A 23,828-nucleotide genomic window follows, 5' to 3' on the forward strand; every position below is an offset into this window, starting at 1 on the left:
TGCTGTGGTGGCCCTGAGGGTGTAATAAATAAATAAATAAATAAATAAATAAATAAATAAATAAATAAATAAATAAATAAATAAATAAATAAAAAGGCTGTGTCATGGGCATGTGAATAACCACAGAAGCACTGGATGCAAGCATCACAGCATTGGGATGAAATTTTATAGTGTTTCAAATCTCTCTTCGCTGAACTTGAGAATGTCCACCAAATCAGGCTGATAAGTTTATAGATTGATTGATCAATTGATCAGTCAGTCAATCAATTTCTGAAGTTTATGTCATACAATTTTAAGTGTACAGTTGAACTCCAGAACTCATGAAGGCCTTTGTTTGCATCTAGACTTTCAAATCTGCCCAGAATGCCAGAATGTTTTACTGTTCCAAAAATTTAGTCATGTCAGGCTTTAGTCATTTCAGGATTAGGTATGAGTAAAAGTACATCCACTGTGTTCAGAGGCATCCCTCGACGTGTTGTAGATTTGTAAAAATGGTGTAATTCTTGACATCCACCCAAATGTAGCCAGCAGGTACAAAAGAAAGCTGCAAAGGTTTTCCAGAAACTTCTTAGTTGAAGAAAATTTAGTCCTGATCTGAGGACTGTTATCTGGGACTATCTGCCTATCTGGGACTGTTGCCATACCGACTGCGCTAACTAGGATGGCTAGCAAGTGGTAAGATGAGACTGAATTGATCAACAACTCAAAGCTAGAAAAATGTTTGTGCATGTGTTTAGGGGAATCCTTCAAGGTGGAGTAAATTTGTAATAAGGGAGTAATTAGTCACTAGCATGCACCCAAAGATTTGATCCCAGTCCAGGACAAATTTTTGGCTTTCGTTTGTAGCCGCATGCATGGCTGCACTTGGGTGGATGCTAATAAGTTATTGCTCCCTTGCGTAACAGTTTAGCAATTTCTCGCGATAGCAAGTTCACGTCTGTCGCATGCACACACAGGCAGTGCCAGCAACAGGCAAGCGCTTCCTGGTGGCAGTGGACGTGCGTGGCCCCATGGCCCATGGGCGTGTCCGGGGTCTGGACGGGGTGACGCCGGCTGAGGCATCGGCACTGCTGCTCCAGGCGCTGGTGCGTACGGGGGACGCGGTCACTGCACTGGCCTTCGCAGCACGTGGCCTTGTCCAACTCGAGGTGGACGCTCGGATGAGCCTGGCCGACATCAGTCGCCGCATGCGTGAGGTGGGTTGCTGTGGCAGCCTGTCGCATCCAGGATGCCTATCCTGCTTTAAGCGTTTTTTCACTTTGCTGCTCACCAATCCTGTTAAAAAAAATATCTTCGCAAATATACTCTGTATGACCAATTAGGCTGTGCTGGCCAAATGAAAGCCAGTGAGTTTGTTTTGAAACATGAAACACTGTCAGTTTCATAAAGGCATGTTCAGGACAGTTCAGAAAGCATCGTGATGGTCACACAACGGTAGCATGCTTTTGACGAGTGAAGAAACGAGGCTCTTGGAGGACCATGCGACTCTGCTCCAGTTACACACTAATATGATGTGATACCCAGGGAACAGGTGCTTACATGGACCCTGAAATGATTTCGATGGCTTATTCGAGCAACAGATCTGTAGAGCTTGTCTTTGTGGGTATTCGAACCAAATTTGAAAGCTCTGCGTGGACCTATAATTTAGAACTGATTTTAAAAAATTGCTGTTCGCAGTAGCTCGCAACCGATTAGGGCGACACACCTCACCGCGTGTCCCCTACCCCGATGATGTCAGTGTGCAGAAGGGCCAGCCTAAGCTCACCCCCATCAATCAAATAATATCAAAGATATTTGATTCGTATTTGAAATTTCGAATATTTGCATACTCCTAGTTAATGTCCATATAGTATGCAGAATTGGTCATTTTCTCCATTCATAGATCCCGGGGGGTCTTCCTACTATTCCTGGCGCAGTGGTGCAGCGGTCAAGTTGAGACGCGCCACTGCTCTTCTAGACTTGGACTGTTTGGGTTAGGGTGTGACCCAGGCTGCTCTTCCCGGCCAACCTCTTACGATTAAATGAGCTGCCGGCTGACACGGTGGGCAGGTTTCCCACCACACAGTGGGCAGGTGAGCAGCCTGCCAGAAAAACAGCTTCAGACGGATGGACAGTCCCGCCGCAGTGGCTCAGTGGTTAGGGCGCTCGGCTACTGATCCAGAGTTCCCGGGCTCACACCTGACTGCGGCAGCAGCGTTTTGATGGAGGCGAAACGCTAAAGGGTGCCCGTGTGCTGTGCGATATCAGTGCTTGTTAAAGATCCCCAGGTGGTCGAAATTATTCCCGAGGAGCACCTCTTTCTTCCTTTCTTCTTTCACTCCCTCCTTTATCCTTTCCCTTAGGGCGCCTTCAGGTGTGGGCATTATGTGAGACAGATACTGCGCCATTTTCCTTTCCCCAAAAACCAATTTCGATTTCAGTTTCAGACAGACAGATAGACAAACAAACACACACAATTGCGCACTAAAAAAAATTGTAGCCATTAGTAATGATGGCATTAGTGCATGGCTCATTGTTTTGTGAAATGTTTGTGGCTGCGCCTGCTAGTTGGCATAATAAAGCCCCCTAGTTGCAAGATGAACGGTGCTCAGTTTACCTGAAATGAAGAAAGAAATGCTAGCTAGAGCATACACTCTGAGGAAAAGCTGCGTGTTTGCAAAGCAAGCAGTTGTGTACAAAGCACCATGAAGGGTTAAAACTCGCTAATTATTATTTTGTAATCATGCCATGATTACATCTGCAAGAAGTATCGCAGGCATGTTCCCTTTGAAGAAATTCAGTCATTTGTCTGAATACCCTGCACTTTTTGCAGGCAAATGGTATGTGAAATCACCTCCAGTGTGGAACACCATTGCTGTCCTGCATCATTATCCATCACTCACAACAAGCCGCCACGGTGACTTAGTGGTTATGGCGCTCGGCTGCTGACCCCAAAGACGCGGCTTCGATCCCGGCTGCGGTGGTCGAATTTCGCCTTCTGGTCGAATTTCGATGGAGGCGAAACTTTCGATGAAGGTGAAATTCAAGAGGCCCGTGCACTGACATCGCACAGTGCACGTTACGGAACCTTAGGTGGTCGAAATTTCTGGAGCCCTTCACTACGGCGTCCCTCATAGCCTGAGTCGCTTTGGGACGTTAAACCCACATAAACCAAACCAAACCAAACCATCACTCACAACACTTGTAGCGTTCCTGCGCCATTTTTATGCCTTTCAATACAAGATAGGATATACCTGCAGGCTCATGGGGCATAACTGACTGTGTTTGCTTCGGGGCATGTGGTGCAGACCCCCATGGGTCCAGTGGATGTGTCGCTTCCCCTGCGGTGGGCCAAGGAACAGGGGCGCTCCTTTGACTTAGTGCTGGTGTGCACCGACAACCAGACCCAGAGCTTTGCCGTCCACCCAGCCCAGGCCCTGCGGGAATACCGGGAGGCATGCAGCCTGCCTGGTACCAGGTGAGAACAACTGCCATTCTGTGACAGCTTGCAAAATCAGGCCAGCTTGTGCATAAATGACTGGAAAGAGGGATTGAAAACACTGAGGCCGGGATGCGGTCCATCATTGCTGGCTAGGGAAAAAGGAAACCTTTCCTGCTGTCAAGCAGTCATCTTGTGGAGTTAAACATTGTTAGTTATAAGTCTGCTGGACTGTGTAATGCAGGTGAGCCCATTTATAACAGCCCCACTTATTACGAATGCTCACTTAATATGAAAGACGAGGACATGATGGTCACAATGCGCATTAGAGCCAAGGCACTGAATCTCAGATAGTCTGTGGACACAGGACCCGGTTACAGTGAACACAGAGGCGCCACACACTTGCATGTGGGGGCATGCTGAGTGGCTGCAATCCTCATCGGGCACATATATAAGCATCCGAAATCTTGATGGCTTACACCAGCTATTATAGCAAAAGCCCAAGCAGGCTTACCACCAGCCAACTGCCGCGATGGCTCAGTGGTTACGGCGTTTGGCTGCTCAGCACAAAGATGCGGGATTGAATCCTGATTACGGTGGACTCACGTCGATGGAGGCCAAATGTGCGAAGGGCGATGAAAGATGAAATGGGACACTTAACTCCACATACCACAACAGGACCATGCGATCATGAGTCATCAAAATCTTGGTTGCCCTGCTTGCAGCATGTGCACTTTGTGTTTGCACATCTCCTTTAACGTTTGTGGTGATAATGATGAATTGTACTGACACAAATACAGTGTTTGCCAAAGAGTGCCAAGGCATGAGGTGTTTTTTCACATGGTGGGATCAAAGACCCGTTTTCCAGGCATTTCACCCGAGGAAAGCCAAGTACCAGGCCAGGGGAAAGTATGTACCCATTGTATCACTGGTGGACACCTCCTTTCATGTTCAGATGACTGGCATACTCATCGGTGAAACCTGCCCTTGGGCTTACTGTTGTACCAACGAGACCAGTGTAGTGGGTGTTGCATCCCGTATAAGCACAAGATCTCTTATTTCTGCAAGGCAGCAAAAACTGCCCCTATATACAGCTAAAGCTCGTTAATTCGAACTCGAACGGGACCGAAAAATTGTTCGAATTAAGCGAAGTTCGAATTATCAAATGGGCGCCAGAATGAGTGATTATAGCGCCCCGGCGCACGGACAGAACTCGAGGCAGTCACATCTAGACCCGTTATCGCGAGCTAGGCGCTACTACACGTTTCTGGCGGGTACCTATATTCTAAGAATTAAATTCATCCGGTCCTAGTGACGAATGAAATAAATTGATCGGCCAGTTAGGCGCCAGAAACAAGTACTGGAATGCATTCGCGTGAGCTGTGAGCTTTAGTGCATGATGCTATTTATGCTCCAAAAACACTTATATTTACAGGGAATGGTTGTCAAAATCAAAAGTAATCGGCGAAGTGCATTTGCTTGCGTTTCTTCTGCCGAGACTTTATCAGCATCACATGCAGCTTGCCCAAAGCTCCTGCACGACGTCAGAGTTTCATTGACAGAGAAGTGGCGTGCTGCAACTTCGAGCACCGACGCTACTTCATGTGCACTTGGCGGTGGCATAGTCTCGTCGCTGCCATCGAACACATACTGTAGGCTGTTCTCACCGCACGTGAGCTCTGCGATGTCTGCTGGGAGCATGCAGCCTCAATTATATCGGCGTCACTCAAGGGCTCTAATGTTTCCACGCCGCTGTCCATGCAGTTCGCGCTCATTGCACCAACAAAAGCCGTCATTGCCCGAACCGCCATACTACGTTGTTTACACCATGTGATCGCGACCCAGTGACCGCGGCACAACGAAAATCTGGAAATGCTTGGGCCGAAGCATTAGCGGCACGGGCGAGTGCTCCGGCAGCGAAAACCTGCTACGGCATGCATCGGAACACGGGCTCCGTGAGCCTCGTGCACTCGGCTTTTTTTTTTCTTTTCCATTGTTTTACATCTCTGGTAAATTTGGAGCATGTTTTACTCGCTATGGGTCAACTTTTATCTACGAGGAGCGGTGTCAGCCAGTGGCTCCTAGTTCGAATTAACCGTAGCGGATGCCGACTTGTACGAATTATCGTGAGTTTTCCCCATTGAAATACGTAGGGCTGTGCCAGGACCCGGGCGTCAGTTCGAATTAACCAATTTCGAATTAATGAGCTTTTACTGTTATGGTTTTTTTTTGTGCCAGGAGTGCCGCAGTAGCCTCTACCACATAGCCCAAACCACAGCTCCAGTTGTGTGCTAAGTGGTCTGCTCTCCTCTGACAAAGGCTGCCCTGACTAAACACCCAGTCCAGCCTGCAAGCTTTTGCTAATACTGCAGCCCTTTCCACCGGTGCTTTGGCCATGCAGGTTTGCAGTGTGCGCCATGTGCAGCCAGGGCTTCTCTTTGGCGCCCCCCGATGAGCTGGGCATGCTGGACGTGGCGGGCTGTGATGGTCGCACCCTACAGCTGCTGCAGGATTTTTCCAGCGGTCGGTTCTGAGGGCCCCTTGCCTCAAACTGTGAGTCCTGCCACAGCTCTTCTTTGTGAGTTTTCTCCCCTGCCTTCTGACAAGGGACCATTGCCCTTGTAGTGTGTGGTTTTCGAGTGAAGGAAGCAGAGCAATGATGAGGTCCTACTTTTAGTTCCCTCAAGTTACCGCCATAGCTATGCCAAGCTTCGAACTGGGAGAGGAGGCGATGCGTCAGCGAACAGCATGGTGGCGAGGATGCGATTGTGGCAGCTAGTGGAGGCGCAGGCAGGTGCTTGCGTGCACCTCTGCCGGTAGATTGGAAGCACTTCTTTATGCAGCACTGACATTTAAGTAGTCCATTGCCAGTATTTTGCACCTAGCTGGCCCACTCTGCAGTTGTAATATATACGACACTGAGTGATTGGCATCTCTCACGAGCACGGATATGGGCACGCTTAGCAAGCGATGGCGCCACATCCAGGGTTGGAGGGAACATTCCCACATATCCTTTTGAAGTGTTCATTATGAGCAAGATTATTGACGACCGGACTCAAAGAAAACTCCTTCATTACCGAATTTGTTACAAATGAGGTCCACTTAACAGGGAGGATAGGGCAGCCGTTGTAGTGCACAAAATATTGACACTTACCCGCATTGTTCATTATAGCCTTGCCTCGTATAATGGAGTTTGACTGTAGCAGCAGCTGAACTACATTTTAAAGGTAAAAGTGAGGCACAGGAAAGTACGGAAGGTGGTCTGAAATGTCCAGTCAGTGTCCCGGCATATTGGGGTGGAATTGGGTCTTTAGCATAGAAATCGCCAAACAATCAATTTTTGGATTTTGTCATTTTTTTTATATACAGTAATCTCTCGTTATAACGAAATGGCTTTACTCGAAATATCGCTTTATTCAAAATTTCTTCCAGTCCCAATCCAAACGCACGCATTTTAGGCCGCATTACTCAAAGCTCACGAAGAGCTTGACCCACTTAGAATAAAGTGGCGAGCGGAAACATCATGGCAGCGACCCTTTTGCACATGCAGTAAAAAATTAATACCGCCAAATAATTAGTCTCATGCAGGCACAGTAAAGGCCACAAAAGTACGAAACCTACGATCGATGACGTGCCTAGTAACGGGTACCAAGCTAATGCCAAGTGCCCCCCAGCTGTTTACAGCAGAGCGAACGGAAGCTGTCAAATTCCCTGATGCGGCACGCCCGAACCATTAATCTTGGTTGCAATCGCATCGCTGGTCTTCCCTATGGTAGAATCCACACGAAAACAATGTTTTCCTCACTCTTTGCGATGCCAGAAAACTGCGATCTCTTTAATGCCGAAAAGTGGCCAAAAGACTGCGGGCACATTTGTACCATAGCATTCTATCAGGTGTGCTGAATGAGCCAAGTTTTACCGCTCTAAAAGCACTTCTGGTCCTGAAACGTGCCAAACAGCACAAAAAAAGTGTCCCTCTGATTATAGGCCCATTCACCCTTGCAAATCGTAGAGGTTGTTTGACTGTTTTGGTTGAAAAGCGACAGTCGCAGGCCAGTCGCTTGCGGCTCGATTTTCCAGCATTGTGACTGCAAAGCAATCAGCAAGCGAGCCGAGCTTTCGGCAACGACGCCGACCGCGGATGCTCTGGGCAACGAACTGAACTGCTCCCTGGATGCCATAGTCGTCGCTAAGCCTAATCATTTCACATCGGCCAAAGCAGACGAAACTCTCGAAAGCGCGCAGACGTCATTCATGATAGTTTTCGCTTAAAACGAGAAGGCGACCCACAGGTTGTGCTTGTAAGTGTGAACAACGGTGTTTGTCGAGCTGCTGCCTGGTCACAAGCGCTCACATGCCCTTTGCCATGTTCGACGCGAGGGGCTGCGTTAACAAATCAGGGAGATGACTTTGGGGAAGCCAGCCTAGAAATTTGCTTGCCACTCGCCATAATCGGCCTGCATCGCAATAAAACACTTCCCCTAGCTTCGTTGCACTTCTGACTGTGCAAATCGACAAATAACTTGCTGAAAACACGAAAAATCCAAGCGTCGCCAGCGGTGAGTCAAGCTGTCAACATGGTGGGTGAACGCAGCCATCGTGTTTCCCCAGCAATTTTCTCGAGCCGGTCATCCTCGATTCGTGCCATCCAAAGAGGCAAATGGTATAAATGCATGGTAGGGTCATTGGATTTTGTTCCTAGACATTTGTCAATGGTGCGGACCCGACACTGCGCGAACACCGATACTCGAACCCTAGATAGAATTAGCACAGTGTTGTCGACAATGGCGCACCGAAAAACTCTCTTTTTGCAAACTTCATGGCTGCACACCTCGGAAAATATTTGTCCAGTAATCATGTGAAGCCCCTACTGCAAAACTGTTCAATTTTCACGATCGCGTTGTGTTCCCACAATGAGCGGCTAATCGTTTTTTGAGCACAACAAACACAACCGAGCCACGGCATTTGCGCCGCTTTCTATCGCGATACTCTTGTAGTCTTCCATGACCCCTCCCCCCCAAGAGCGGCCACTGCCTTTGCGATTCTAAATACCCAAAGGTTGAATGCATGGGCGATGACCACGGTTTCGTGCATATGCTTGGTCAGATTAGAGCAGGGGTTGCACGCGCCCGGTAAGAACTTGAAATAGCCAATGTTCACTGCCTTTTTTGCACCTGAATAAAGTTTTTCTTCACTGAATACATTGTATTCTGACTTCCTCTTAGGTGCAGTGCAATTAAAGCTTGACTGCTTTAGCTTTTCTCCCGTGGTCGCTTATATCGAATTACCACTTATTGCATCGTAATGTGTATGACTATCAGCGCTGTGTGTGGCACGCACTGTGTTCGTGGCAAGATATGCCCCCATGTGGAAAGGGTGTCCCCCTCCTCTGCATATGTGGTATAAAACCAGTGCTGAATAAACGCTGAGCCAACTTTGGCCAGCAAATGACACATAATGTGTCGTTGACTGTTCCGCTCGATGCATGGTGCCAGAAGTGGTTAGCACAGCAATGCACTGCCTGCACGACGCATGAAGACAAAGGATACAGTAGAGCAAAATGGATTTCTTCGAGCCACCGGATCCGCTTTGTACAACAGGCAACCTGCGAAAGAACTGGCAGCTCTTCAAACAAAGGTTTGAAATCTTCTCGAGTGCTTCAGAGGTTGCAGAAAGCCTCGATCTGAGCCTAAGAAAACGGCGCTGCTTTTAAGCGTCGCTGGCACAGAGGCTATTGAAGTTTTTGTTCATGTTTGCAGAAGGCGGGAAGAACGACGACTATGCCAGGGTGGCGAAAACATTTGATGAGTACTGCATTGCGCAGACCAATGAGGTGCACGAGCGGTACATATTCAGGAAAAGAACACAAGCTGCTGGCGAACCAGTGGAGCATTTCCTGCGAGACCTGAAAAATCAAGCACGTGCTTGCAACTTTGGCGCTCTCACGGAATCCGTGGTGAGGGACCAAATAGTATTCGGGATTCACGACGACAGGGTGTGTGAAAAGCTCCTCGCAGACAACAACATTGTAGAAAGCAGAACAAGCCTGTAAAGCAGCTGAAGCAGCAGCAGCAACTCAACAGCAAATGTGGAGTCAAGAACACCAAGTGCATAACCGGCAAGGCTAGCACAAGCAGCAAAGTCCGAGAACAACAGACGTGTTATTTGTGCCGAAATTGCGGCGGAACACACGCCCCAAGAAGCTGCCCGGCATTTGGCCAAACATGCTGGAGATGTCAGCGAAAAAGCCACTTCGCCAGGTGCTGTAAAGCGACGACACTAGTTGGTGAGCTACAAAACGGCAAAGATGATTTCGAGATACTCGACATATCCGCAAGAAACGTTTCAAGCAAACATGACTGGATGGTGCAAGTCTTAATCAAAAACTTGGCAGTTCATTTAAAAGTTGACACCGGATCGCAAGCAAATTTGCTGCCTTATGGAATATACAGCAAAATGAGCCCACAGCCGCCCCTGTACCCTAGCAGTACGATATTACGCTCCTATGGCAGAGACATAATCAAGCACATTGGCACCATGCGTGCGAAAGTCGTTCTAAACGATCGCATTGCCATGCTGAGCTCTGTAGAACTTTCGTCACCTGTTTACTGGCACCAGCTGCGTAAAACGAGTCTACCACATGGTGCTTCGCAAGGACGCCGTGCCAATGGTTCAAAGACCACGGCGAGTACCCCTGGCCTTAGAGGAGCCACTTCGAGACGAGTTGGCACGCATGGATTAAGCCGGAATAATTGCGAAAGTAACCGAGCCAACAGACTGGGTGAGTCCCCTTGTTATCGTACGAAAGGAGAATGGGAAACTGCGAGTATGCAAGGACCCCAGGAAGATAAATGAGTGCCTCAAGCGCGAACATTACGCAATGCCGAGGCGGGAGGACATAGAGGTTGAGCTGGCCAGTGCAAAGGTATTCACTCGCCGAGACGCAAACGCAGGATTTCACCAAATTCTCTCAGATGAGGAAACTTCTAGAATATGCACTTTTGCATCGCCCTGCGGACGTTATCAGTTTTTGCGACTGCCGTTTGGAATATTGTCAGCGTCCGAAGTATTCCAGCAAACCCTAAGTGATGTTTTTGACGCGCTTCCAGGCTACCGGGTAGGGTGTATGTCGATGACATACTCGTGTGGGGCAAATCCCGGCAAGAGCACGACCAACGTGTCTGAACAGTGCTAGAAGCGGCAGAACGTGCGGGGCTAACGTTCAGTCCAGCAAAGTGTGCATTCAACAAATTGAATTCCTCGGTGATGTGATAAACGATAAGGGAATCCGTCCAAGCTTGTCCTTTGTTGAGTGCATGCTGCACATGCCCCTACTGAGCAATAAACTAGCTGTTCAATGCATGCTGGGTGTCGTGAACTATTTCGGAAAGTTCCTGCCAGAGCTAGCGGAAAGGCCAACGCTTCTTAGAAGCTTGCTAAAAAAAGACACCGTTTTCGAATGGTGAGCAAATCACGAAAAAGAGTGGAGAGTGCTGTGCGACATCCTTAGCAGGCAGCCCTTGCTATCAGTGTTTGACCTTGATAAAGAAACAAAGGTATCTTGCGATGCATCAAAAAACGGAATGGGTGCTGCCCTGCTGCAGCATCACAGCGGCACATGGAAGCCGGTTGCTTACGCCTCCCGAGTGCTTACAGAGGCGCAGCAACGCTATTCACAAATTGGAAAGGAAGCAATGGCCATCGTTTTCGGCTTCGAAAGATTCAACCATTTCGTGCATGGGTGGCAGGTTGTCGTTGAGACAGACCATCGTCCGTTGATCTCTATCTCCCAAAAGGCGATCAGTGACATGCCACCCAGATTACAGCGTTTTTTGTTTTTTTTTTTGCGTCTGTTACGCTATGACAATTCCATGCGCTATGTTTCAGGAAAACAACTTTTGCTGCCGGACATGCTGTCAAGGGCTTCCATCACGGGCACAGCAGAACACACCGACGACGATGCCGAAGTGCACGCAGTGAGTGTGGTCGATTCTCTCGTCAGTGAAACCACGTGGGAAAAACTGGCTTCCGAGACACGGAACAACGCTCAGCTAGCCGCTGTTTTAGAACACCTGCAGAACGGGAAACCAATTGAAGGGCCGCTGAAGTCTTCTGCTACTATCGGAAGTAAAGGGGGTCCTCTTGAAAGGGTGCAAGATTGTCATTCCAGCCAGTTTGAGACTCGATATGCTGGCAAGAGTTCATCAAGGCCACATGGGAATTAACAAATGCAAAGAAAGGGCGCGGCACCTGGTCTTCTGGCCAGGTATGAACACAGATATTGAGACGTTTGTACAGGCATGTCCTGTATCTAAAAAGTATGCATACAAGTTGCCACAGGAGCCTTTGATTATGTGCCCGGTTCCAGACCAACTATGGTACTGCGTGGGCATGGATATTTTCAGCCACGCAGGTCGGTCATATTTATGCATTTACAATGCCCTGTAAAATTTTCCCAAAGTCCAACAGCTCGCAGACACTTCAGCAAAAGCTATTGTGGATGCAGCAAGTGCCATATTTTCCAGATATGGCATACCTCTAGAGGTATGCACTGACAACGGACCTCAGTTTTTCAGTAGAGAATTTGCAATCTTCTCAGAGGTCTACGATTTCAAGCACGTAACTTCCAGCCTGTATTTTCCCCGCTCCAACGGGCTCACCGAAAAAGGGGTACAAGTAGTCATGAGAATCTTGAAGAAAACGAGTGAAGCTAAAGAGCTTTTGGCGTGGTCTTCTCGCCTACAGGTCAACTCCACTGGAATGCGGCCGGGCGCCAGTTGAAATATTACAAGGACATCTGCTGCGAACAACACTCCCAGCCGTTCATGTCAGACAATGCCAGCGGGTTGACAAACGTCAGCAAAAAGATAACTCAAGAGGGCCACTCGCACCACTCAATGCTGGCAACACAGTCAGAATAAAAGACGGCGCGTGGACAAAAAAGGCTCAGGTTCTCCGGTCGCCTGGTCAACCAAGGTCATATGTAGTCATGACTGAAGACGGCAAACTCTTGCGATGCAATCGTGAGCATCTACTGCCAACTAGAGAATCTCTCCGCCTACGTGGTCCCCACCAGGACGTCGAAGACTATTCTCAAGAATGCGCTGCCCCTACGTGCATGCAACACGACCCAAGTGCGGCGCAAAATCAAGACTGCATAGCGAGCGCTATGCCGATACGTCCGCAGCAGGTGGTAGCTCCTGGAAGGACTACAAGACAACGTTGACCACCTCGACGCGAGAACTATGACGAGAACTTCGAACAAGTACCGTGACTTTATTCAGTGTACTGATCTTTGATGTAGTTTTGCTGCCCAAATCTGTTTTGATTTCACTCTTTTCTATTCTTCAAAGCTAAAAAGCTATCCTTGTCATGCAATTTTTTTTTTGTTTACAAGGGGGGATGTATCGTAATCTGTATCACTATCAGAGCTGCGTGTGGCACGCACTGTGTTCGTGGCAAGATACGCCCCCATGTGGAAAGGGTGTCCCCCTCCTCTGCATATCTGGTATAAAACCAGTGCTGAACAAATGCTGAGCCCACTTTGGCCAGCAAGTGACACATGATGTGTCATTGACTGTTTCGCTCAGTACACTATAACGAATTTTTTCGCTGTCCCGCTGACTTCGTTATGATGAGGGATTACTGTATTAGGTTTGTTTAGTACGTAATGGCTGGCTATTTGGTTGTTCATACTTAAGACTACAATGCAGTAGCAACGCGCAGTTGTTAGTCAGTGCCTGTGGTTGCATCCTTTTTTTGTCCTCTCTGTGTTGCTACTGCGCTGTAGCCCTAAGTAGGTTTGTTTCCACGTACTAGCAAAGCTCGATATCAAAATACCGTGTAGTATTCGAGTAAAATAAAGCTATGTTCTCGGTGTGATGTCTCGCAAAAAACCATCAAAAATTTTGAAGGCACTAGGAACAGATTCCTCTTTAATCATGGTGGATCAAACCTACACACTTGTTGCATTGTGTGCTTAGTAAATATCTTTACTGGCATCAGCCATCTAGGATTCAACGCCTTTGAGCTTTTTGAATATCAAAAACATTTTTTTCTTCCACAGAATTTTGAACAAAGCAGCTATCCATGCCTGGTTCCTGGTGCCCTTGGGGCAACATGTAGAGCGGCATCCTGCTTGGCAGGCACATCCACAGCCCTGTTTAGAGGTGCGATTCTGGGTGTGTTTGCCCCTACCCTCACATCCAAAGTGACGCCCAAAGCACAGACTGTGTATTGCGGAGAAAGCGTATAAACTATATTTACTCGGTTTCCTCATCCCTCACACATCCGTTCTGTTTGCATTCCGCATGATACCGGTGTCAACACATGTTCTCGAGGCAAAGAAACGGAGCACTAGGAGGAAAAGTGTGAATGAGGAAGCGATAGTGCAGTTGTGCCTTTGTTGGAACCCTCTTTGTTAGTGTGTGTGTGTGCGTGTGTTGTGTGTTGTGTGTGCGTGCGTGCGCGTGCGCGTCTTTCAAGTGTTATGCTCATTTCAAGAAGAGGGAAAAGCCACGTGCCTCTTGATCAACTGCAGTTATTAGCTTAGGCAATGGCGAGTGTATTTAACCTGCTAAAAAAAAATGCAAGCAAGGCTGGACGTTAAAATCGGTGCAGCCACAAAATCGGCTTAGCTTGGGTTAACAGCTATTGCCAGCTGCAACAGCAGAGCTCAAGGGCTGAGCAGGCACTGTATATGTGTCGACAAGGAACAAGCAAAAGGTAGAGACAAAAAGGTTTCCTATATTTTTTTCTAAGGTAGAGCAAAGCTGCTGCCTGCAGGTCTGAGAACTGTACTGCTTTGTCTTGAAAACATAAGATGCTAATGCACACACATCGTTTCCCTACTTGGAGTGTTGCATTCCTTAGCTTGTTTGGAATAATCCCATGACGCTGATTTTGGCACTGTCAACCATAAAGCTAAACTAATGAGAACTAATCCCAGCCCTGTGTTGTGCATGTTTTACACAGGCAGAGTCAAGTGCTGTTCAAGTGAACAGTGAGCTTATCAGCTTTATTATTGAACTCGGTGACTGGCAGCTTGTACACCCGTTTTCGTGCAACTGAACTCAAAAAGTTTTTGACATGACCATGCCATGTGCAGCCCATTGATGACTAAAAATGTATTTCACATTGCTAATTACCATATTTACTCGTGTAATTTGTGCACGCCTAACTCGGGTTTACAAAGAAAACTTGCTCGCATATTTTACACTCCCTGCTGCGCCAGACCCAAGGCAGCTTTGAGAAAGTTGGCGCGACCGCATCACCGTGTGCGGCTGTGAAAAGTCTGAGTGGCCAGGGGATGAACTGGGTGCCGTTTACCTGGCTTGATCACGCTAGTGGTCACTTTTCCGGATGAACAGCTCGAGAGCAAATTTCCCCTTAACCTACAGCGCATGCTGGAATCTGAAACTACCGAACTGTTTTCTGTTCGGTTTTTTATAGTCAGCTGGACCACACGCGAGGGCGCTGTTTTATAGTACCCTGTTATCTCCACTTTCCCCTGATTGCTGGCTTTGTGATTGTATTGTTGTGTGTTTATTGCTTTGAGCTGTGCATGCGCTGTCATGCCATCCCTTGGGGAACTACATAAACTTGGGGCAAGGCAGGATGGGCTATGCATCTTATATTTGCAGAAATCTTTCTTTTTTTTGGCAGTGCACATTAAGATCGCAGTCACACAGCGGCAGATCGGATAATGACCCCCCCCCAAAGCGTGGCGGAGGGGCTTTTGTCAGTGCCTTCCAGCACACTTATTAGAGAAGCAGGGTGAGCTGCCCCCTCCCCATCTCCCTATGTGTAGCGTTTTTTTGGGCCAAGAGCACCCCTCAGTTGTAGCTTTTAGTTTTGAACCTAGCAGCAGTGTGGTGCCCTTGCAGAGTACAAGGTTGCCATGAAAGAGCCTCCTGCCACTCGCCAAATCTGACAGTGAATAGGGTCGATAGGCGGCAATATACAGTACGTCACTGCAGGTTATGACCTTTGTAGAATTAATCATGAAATGTTCACAAAATCTGCGCATAATTTGCACACCACCTTTTTGAAGCCTTAATTTAAAGAAAATGCGTAAACTACACGAGTCAATGCAGTACATTTTGAAACCCTCATTTCAAATACTGTTCTGCTATTCTGCAATTTGCGCCCAGGTCTCGAACTCTGCATATGCTGAAGGTGAGCACCATATGCAGCCAAAACAATCCACTTGAGGCATGTTTGGCTTCAGTGCCCAGACACTATTTCTCTGATACCAATAATACAGTAATTGGCTTCAGTGAGAAATGCAGATTAGTGTCTGTCATGGTTAGTACCACCTCATGACAGACACAAATCGGCATTTTCATGTGTGCACTAGACAGGACAGTGTGATGGTTCTTGCAATTTGAGAGCACATGGCTTGGGAAATGTCACTCAGTCTGCCAGTGCAGCATGACCATTGCCAGCCACCTTGTGAGTTAACCAGTCCATCTGAGACCAGCAGTGTCAGTTGAACCTGCTGGCTGCTGTTGAGTTCTGCATGGCAGCCAGTGCTGCTACGTAACACTGGCCAGCTGTGTTGGAAGTCAGCAGCTGTTGGCTATGCCGTCGCGGTGGCACAGTGGTTATGGCACTCGGCTGCTGACCCGAAAGACGCGAGTTTGATCCCGGCCGCGGCGGTCGAACTTCGATGGAGGCAAAATTCTAGAGGCCTTTTTACTGTGCAATGTCAATGCACATTAAAGAACCCTAGGTGGTCGAAATTTCCGGAGACCTTCACTATGGCGTCCCTCATAGCCTGAGCCGCTTTGGGACGTTAAACCCCCTTAAATCAAAAGCTGTTGGCTATGCAGCCATTGAAACTGCCTGTGTATCAGACATTTTGGACTGCAGTGCACCTTTATCGCAGAGCAGCTATCATTGAGGCAGCAGCTGCGGTCATGGAATTTGTCTTGCTCCTGGTGTCTTGGTTCTTGGGTCAGTTATTAGATTTGCCAGTGAATAAGAATTCGCTTCAGGTATACAACACTCCTCCAATAGTTTTTGCAGATGTACACTACAATCAGGATTGAACAAAGTTCGTTGTTTGAGGCATTTTCTTTCCTCATCTTGAATACATCATAAGTCCTGCATTTTTTGCACAGTTTGAGTGAAGTTATTTTTATGGACTTTTGGCATGGGCTTCTCTGCAGCGTTGCTCTTGACCTAACGCTTGTCTGTATTATGCAAGGCATTAGGCGCATGGCACACAATATGACAGCCGGTGCCCTCAATTTTGCAATTATTGCTTCCATTCCTTGTGAGAATTTTTTTCGTAAGTGCTCACAGAGAAGAAAAATTATCCACCATTAGTGCTTTCAGAGCCTCCGAGGTCACCTGGAGGGCTGGAAAACGAAAACCTCAACCGAACAAAGCTCGCTAGCTAATGAAGTTTTCACCTGTATTTAATGACTGCCATCAGAGTGGAAACTGGTTCTTTTGTCTTGTCAGCACTGAGTGTATTAAAAATGCGCCCATTAATTCAAACTTTGTATAACTTGAACAAACACTGCTCAGTTTCCTTGGAGTTGAAGTTATCAAGAATCGACTTTTTTTTTAAGGTTTTACTGCATTTCAGTTGTTTGACATGCACAGCAGTTCAGATCATCCAAGCTCACATAGGGCAACCTCATACGTATCATCTTTTTGACCATGAACAAGGGGTTGCATATCATTCAGTACTTCTAGCGCCTCCTAACAGCGCCGAAGGAAAAGCCTAATGCCGCAAAATACAAAAATGAGTGCTGATTAGTGCTGGAAGTTTAAGGTGACTCAGCCAGGGGGATTACAGTGTTTAATTTTTGCATTCTTTGAGATGCTTTAGTTACCCCCTGTGGTCACTAATAAGAGAACCAAAACCTGTTAGTAGTAAATGGAAGGCAACTTATTGTTTTTTGCAAACAGCACTGGGTATTTTGACAATATTGAATGTCGCGTAGTCACGTCCCCTTGGGCAAATATTAGAGTTACAGTTCAGGCACGGGGTAGGAGGGCCAGTTTTATATTGGCCATGCTGTTTTGTAACTTTTTTTCACAGCAAAAAAAAAAAAGGTGACTGTCACCAATAGTTGTTTCAAAGAGGTGGTTGGTTCCTTCTTATATCCACCCTTTGCTCTCAGTCATTAAAAAGATTGTGACAGAGCTTATAAAAGCAAGACAACAGAAGACACGCCTCAAGCTGGCAGCTTCATGAAGAAACCTTATTCACCATGTTAAGCACTCCAGGCGTCATGCATGTCGAGACAGCTATAACAGCTGCATTGTAGTGTGGCACTTGCAATCTAGACCGGTCCATCTTATGTGCCGTCCAAAAGTCATGGCATGGCTTTGCGCTATCCCGGAAATGTGCTATGCCACTAAAGCCATTGCAGGCCCCCTTCAACCACATACTTGCTCATTTTTTGCTCTCTTTTTAGCATTCAATTATCTATGCTTGTTGGTGCGAGCCTCTTTGAAATGTCTAGGGGGTGTTTGTTGCATGATAATAATATATACATTACCCACTGCTTTTTTTTTTTCACTGTTGGTGTCTGCTTTTGCAACCTAGAACAGGCTTTTGTTATCCTTGGAATGCACTCGGTATGCAAATTTATACATATATTTATGTGGTAGATGATGACCTATCTTTTGCTCTTGAGTGCGCTATTTATTATGCCATTGGTGCATTGGGCATGTTACCTTTTTTTCATGCTCCGATAGCTATTGCATGGTGTCTCTTATTTCTACATATACGTTCTATTTTTTTGGTGTGCTTGTTGGTGGTGCTTACAGCAGGCCCCCAGCATATCATATCCACCTTGTTGTGTTTTACCTGGTCTATGAAATTATTTTAGAGTAACGACTTTTTTTTTTTGTTAATGGGACTTGTTTTACTGATTTCTGAAACAGGAATGGCATTGGAACACCTTGAAGACAAACCACTTGCCTGTTGAGCTCATTATATTTACTTTTTTTATCTGCATTTTTCTTTTTTAGAGGCAGATTGATCATGGTGTTCAAGTGCTTGTGTGTAGCAAGCATAAACAGTAGTAATGCTTGTTTATTTGGTTTATCTTGCTGTTTTGTAATGCCCCTGTCACATGTGCAGTCTCAGTGCTCATTGATGAAAGTGGCTGCCATGTTTCCTGAGCAATTCATGAGTTTTAGTGTCCATTGAGGAATGTAACGTGCAATATGTATGATAGATGGCACTAGACATGGCAAACTGGTTTAAAAAAACCACAGAAGGAGTAATGAACTAAGGGACATGTGTTATAGTGTGCTATATTTAGTTTAAAGTTGTGTAAAAGAGATTTTCGAACACAGTGAAACCTTGACAATTCCCATATAATTCGCAGAACTTCCATGCCTCCTCATAGTTTGTATAATGTAAATTTTACCAGGCAGTTCGAGCCAGCAGCTTGCACCAGTCAGAGGCTGCTGTCAAGGTGACTTGAGATTGCAGTGGTCATTCATGAATCGCTATTAAGTCAATACCAGTTGAGTTCTTTGGTCATTGAAAATTATAGTTTTGGGTATTTATTTATTTTACATACCTTCAAGTGCAATGGTGTTGTACAGGGGGAAAAAACAAAAAGGTAGTGGCCAGTCCCCACTGGGCTCAATGTGCATTGAAATAGGCTTTTGTGACACGGGTATAAATTGATCCCAACAGGGAAGATGTTAAACTATATTAGTGGATTTACTTTTTAATGGGACTGTTTAGTGTGTTAGTGTGCAAGAAGAAACGTTGCGAATTTTTGGAGAGAGAGGTACTGCTGAGCACACCGCAGCTGCACATTTTATTATAAGTTAAAATTTGCACTGCTTTCTGGTTTATGTGGCACTCCTGATTTCATATAACTTTTATCCTTTTATGTTATATGAATGTCTTTAAAAAGCATTGGGTGTTTGTTATTCTTTGCACGACTAGAGTTGTTGATTTGCGGTGTCTTCTGTGTTCTGAAATTGTGGCTTTATTCCTGTTCAGGGTAACTTCAGACATGTTGCGTAGGTGTGAATAGGCGTATTGTACCGGAGCAGAACTGGAAAATTTCGGGTATCTTTCTGTGCTGTCTGCATTTCAGTGCATGCAGATCTCCTGTAAGGAGGTGCAGATGCTGAGCAAACACCATCCAGCATATGCCTGGGACCAGAGTTTTTTTTTTTTTCCCATTCATATATCTTTATATCCTTACAGTGGAGTGGCCTACAGGGGTGATGATGCACCTCTGTGGCAGCGACTCTGAGCAGTACAATAGTAGCCTATTGCGGGTGGTTCAAAGCGTTTGCCAGTGGCGAGGGTCTCAAACTTGCCTGCCTATGGTCTGGATGCTGAACAACAACAAGTGGTTGAGGCAGCCATGTGAAATAAGGACTTTGCTGGGTTAATTTATTGATTTTTGGCTTGCTTTTAGATTTCCATTTTATGGAGATTATGCCGTAATGTGACTTTACCACACGGCTGCTCTTGTTGCCTCTCCTTCTGAGTCCTCTCCGATGCTCCACTGGTTGAAAACGAACTGCCAGCTGTAAGCAAATTGTGGCTGCAGCGTTCACATGTGTGTGCTTTCAAGTGCATTTTTGTGTAACAGCCAAGCTTTTTTTTGTGCTCCCCAGAGGGCGTCACATTTTGTGAAAAAAAAAAAAAATCTAATTCCTGGCAGATCTGGAAGATGCAGTGTGTTTGGTGACAAACACTAGGGCTTCAGTGTGCGCTGTGGGAGAAGGAATAGTAAAAACTGTTTCTTTTAGATGATATTATTCACTCCAAGTGCACTTTGATTACCCAAAATTTTCAAAGCTAGGGTGTTACACGTTTTCATGCTGGGGTGAGCTGACCGTGCGCAAGTTTGAGACCCACGCTCCATTTAGCAAGTCAGCCTGAGGTGTTGGGCTAAATGTCTCCTCCAGCTTTCTTCCGGTGTGTGTTAAAGAAAGGGTATGCATGCCAGCTTTACTTGGTCGTATGATGTTCAGCAGGAAGTCTTGTGTGTGTATATACTATTCTGAGAAATAAACTGCTTTCTTACTGTACGTTGCTGGTCCTCATGCTGTAGAGTAACGTATGGACTTCCTTTTCACAAGACCAAGAAACAAGAGCAACAGATAAACGAAAGAGCAACAGATTGACGTCATCATAAGAGGGGCATATAAAACGGCGGTTAATCGTCCGCCCAGCACCTCAACAGAAAAATTTCACGCCCTTTGCCTTTTCAATACATACTCCGAACTCCAAGAAGCAGTCCTCACGTCAATAAACAGTCTTACTGCAATAAACACAAGCCGGCCTCATCCTTCTTGGGCATGTAGGCATGACAGCGGACATACGAGCCCTGGATTCTCAGTCCTCCCTAGTGAAACTACAAAGAAATAAAATGAAAGTAGCTCTGATACAGAAGCATATGTGCAAAGATGTCCACACTGGCAGGCGCAAAGCAAGAATTTCCTACCTACAAAAGCGACTTACCATATCCGTCAACGCGGTATATGTGGATGCAGCGGCATACCCGCAACACAATAAATACGCGGCTGTAGCGATAAATTCCCAATTCTCCCCGGTGCTGACTACCTCCATCATACATGACTCTCCAGTGGCGGCAGAAACTGCCGCTGCTGCACTTGAAATATGGCACTGGGAAGTGCAAGGGCGCAGCGCTCATGTTGTCATAGATTCATAACAAGCCTGCCAGAACTTGTTGCGAGGACTCGTCGCTAGACTCGCGGGTACCCAACCCCTTAATAAACCCTACCAGATTACGTGGACCTCTGCTCACAAGGGACTAGCAGGAAATAAAACGGCGCATTCTTTTGATCGAGCAGCAGTTAACCAAGCGGGGCCATCCAGCGCATTCCAATTCATCCCGCTTCCCTCCATGTACAACAAACGCTTAGATTCCCAGCGTCTCCAGAGCCGAAAATACCCACCTTCTCACAAAAAATAGACACCCAAGACGCTATCTCCTAGCATCAGATCCAAACGAACACTTTCCCTCATCTCCCAAAATTTCACCTCATACACCCAACACTATACCCTGACACATGCCCATGGTGCCAGGCCCACCCAACACTCTTCCACATTTCATGGGGATACGGGGCGAAACTGAACCACTTATGGGAGGCGCTCGTATCGAGGACCGAAGAGCCATAAAACAGGTTTGCCTGACAGCTCCAGCTAATGGAGGCCTGGAATGAGGTCCCCACCCACAAGCCCCATGAAGCATTGCCTTATTTTTAATCATTGAAGATTGCTAGCTCTGCCGGGTAGGCCTGCCGAGAAAATCCGGAAATAAACTAATAGCTCAGCCAACGACTGAGCATCGTGGTAGGCAGCTCTATCCGGCCTCAAACCTCGGGGACCAGGAAGAACTCCCAATAAACCACGGGCATCGGCGACATGCCAAAGGAGCCCTGAACTACGGACGCCAACCACATCAGTCTCTACCTTAAAATTTCAATTAGACACTCACCACCACCAACGCACAGCGTTTTCTCCTCTTCGACGCACGTGCACGCGATCAGGTATTTGGTTTTGAAATCAATACTCAGTTGTTAGTGAATATTTTCGGTCAGGTGCAGTTGTGGTTCGATCGGCGTCGTGCAGGCGTGCCCATTGCCCAGAACATTCCGATATATGGATAGGTATGCGGAGTTTGTCCTGAAGCTATACGTGGGCTGGGAGACTTAGTGGAGAGGTTTCCGATAAATTTCCGCCACCTCGACTCTTTCGCGTGCGCTAATGCATGGGTCATAGCTATCGCATTAATTGTTGCCCGTTATATTTATATATGGTACCCTTTGTTGGCTCCTTCGTCCACCTTGCTTGCCTTGATTAGAGCACGAGTAGCCGAAAATAAGATGTGTAGCGAGACTGCTGTTTTAATGAGGACAGGCATGTGCGGCAGCCCACAGAATCGATCGCGTCCAGTCGACGCTGGCGGCCGGTAGAGTGGTGGCCGCGGGTGCGAACTCTATGAGCACTCTTGGGCGCCCTAGCCCGCCCTCCGTGGCAGCACGATCGCCAGGCTCTGAGGTGCCTCCGGAGTTGAAGACGAGAGCTGTACAGTGCGGTTCCTCCATCGCCGCGCTTCACACCGGACAGCGGGTGGTCATGCGAGCGCCGCTAGGTCACCGCTGACGCCGCACCCTGATGAGCTGGACGCGGCACATTGGTTGGCGGGATCCCGGCTGCGGCTGAGGCCCAGCCCGATGCCCGATGGAAAGCAGCGGCGTCCGCAGTGTCCTTGTTCTCTCCGGCGTCTCCTTTGCCGCAGAACTGCGTCGCGTGGTGTACCGGCCGGGCAGCGTCGATGCAGGCCCCGGGCTGGGAAGTCCACCCGAAGCCATAAGAAGCCACGGCCCCGGCCGGTGCTAGGAGCGCCGCCGCCGACCCGTTGCAGAGGCAGCTTGCAGAAGCTGCCACTAATGGCGACCAACCTCGATGGAGGCTGGCGCCGCCGTAAAACAAACTGCAACGTTGCCGGTGAAAGCGAGACCCTTACGGCGGAACTGGGGGTCGGCGCTGACCACGTCTTAATCGGCCAGGTGCTCAGCTTCTTCTGAGGCGCTCGTGTTCCTCGGGCCACGAGGGTTCGAGGAACGCGGCCGCGAAGGAGGTCGTTCTCCTCCTCTTCGTTTACTGCGTTTTCTCGCGTGAGCTTGAAACACATAGACGTACCACATTTGTTCTGACTCCGGGGATCCTGAACCGAGGAACCACCGGCATGCCGTCACTGTATATTGTATAAATAAAACCTCCTCCTTCTCCGAGAGTTTTTCACATCCATTTGTGTGAAGGATCAAGAACATCCAGATCAAAATTCGTGAGATGGGTCATAATACACACCAAAATTAGTTGCTTGTAGTCTAGAAATTTAAATTCGAGTAAATTTTGTTTGAGGCTGTAAAAGCAATTCTTGCTTGGCTTCGTTCATGAATCCAGATAAAAGAACAGCGCAAGAGAAATATTGCAAAATAAAATTTGTCGTTATATTCTGTTTCACACCTGATTCAAGCAATTTTAACTGCTACAAACTTTCGCTTCTTCGCGAATACCTCTAATGGTGCTCACGTACCTAGGCAAAAATTTTTTTTTTCAAGAAAAGTGTTGAAGCTTCATCACGCAATCTGCCAACTAGTCCGTTAAAAAAAATCAGCGATGGTACTTTTTGCGCTGTTGGAAATTTCGCGTGGAATGACCCAGTTGTGGACGAAGGACGCACTTCGCATCGTTCTTCACAACGGTACAGTACACACCAACCTTGCGGACAAAAGGTCGGACCCATTCCGCGTGGTAGACACGAGCACTCGGCAAGGTGCCGTGCCCTCATCCCTCCTCTTCAACCTTGCGATAATTAAACTGTCCGGAAAGCTTAACCTAATCAATGGAATTCGAGACGCTTTCTATGCCGAT

At 47.2% G+C, this 23,828-nt stretch overlaps 1 protein-coding gene across 3 annotated transcripts in view; it reads left to right on the top strand.

Annotated features, from left to right (window-relative positions):
* Positions 1-20,452, top strand: part of LOC144099358 (RNA-binding protein Ro60-like) — a 42,856-nt gene extending 22,404 nt beyond the window's left edge. For all 3 annotated transcript variants that reach the window (XM_077632588.1, XM_077632589.1, XM_077632587.1), the window contains exons 6-9: positions 957-1,196; positions 3,288-3,457; positions 5,820-5,971; positions 13,485-20,452. In XM_077632588.1, the coding sequence (XP_077488714.1) occupies positions 957-1,196; positions 3,288-3,457; positions 5,820-5,952 (543 nt within the window). In that variant the 3' untranslated portion in view covers positions 5,953-5,971; positions 13,485-20,452. The remainder of the gene's footprint in view (positions 1-956; positions 1,197-3,287; positions 3,458-5,819; positions 5,972-13,484) is intronic.
* Positions 20,453-23,828: the final 3,376 nt, after the last annotated feature.

Source organism: Amblyomma americanum, chromosome 7 (assembly GCF_052857255.1).
Source record: "Amblyomma americanum isolate KBUSLIRL-KWMA chromosome 7, ASM5285725v1, whole genome shotgun sequence".
NCBI lineage: Eukaryota > Metazoa > Arthropoda > Arachnida > Ixodida > Ixodidae > Amblyomma > Amblyomma americanum.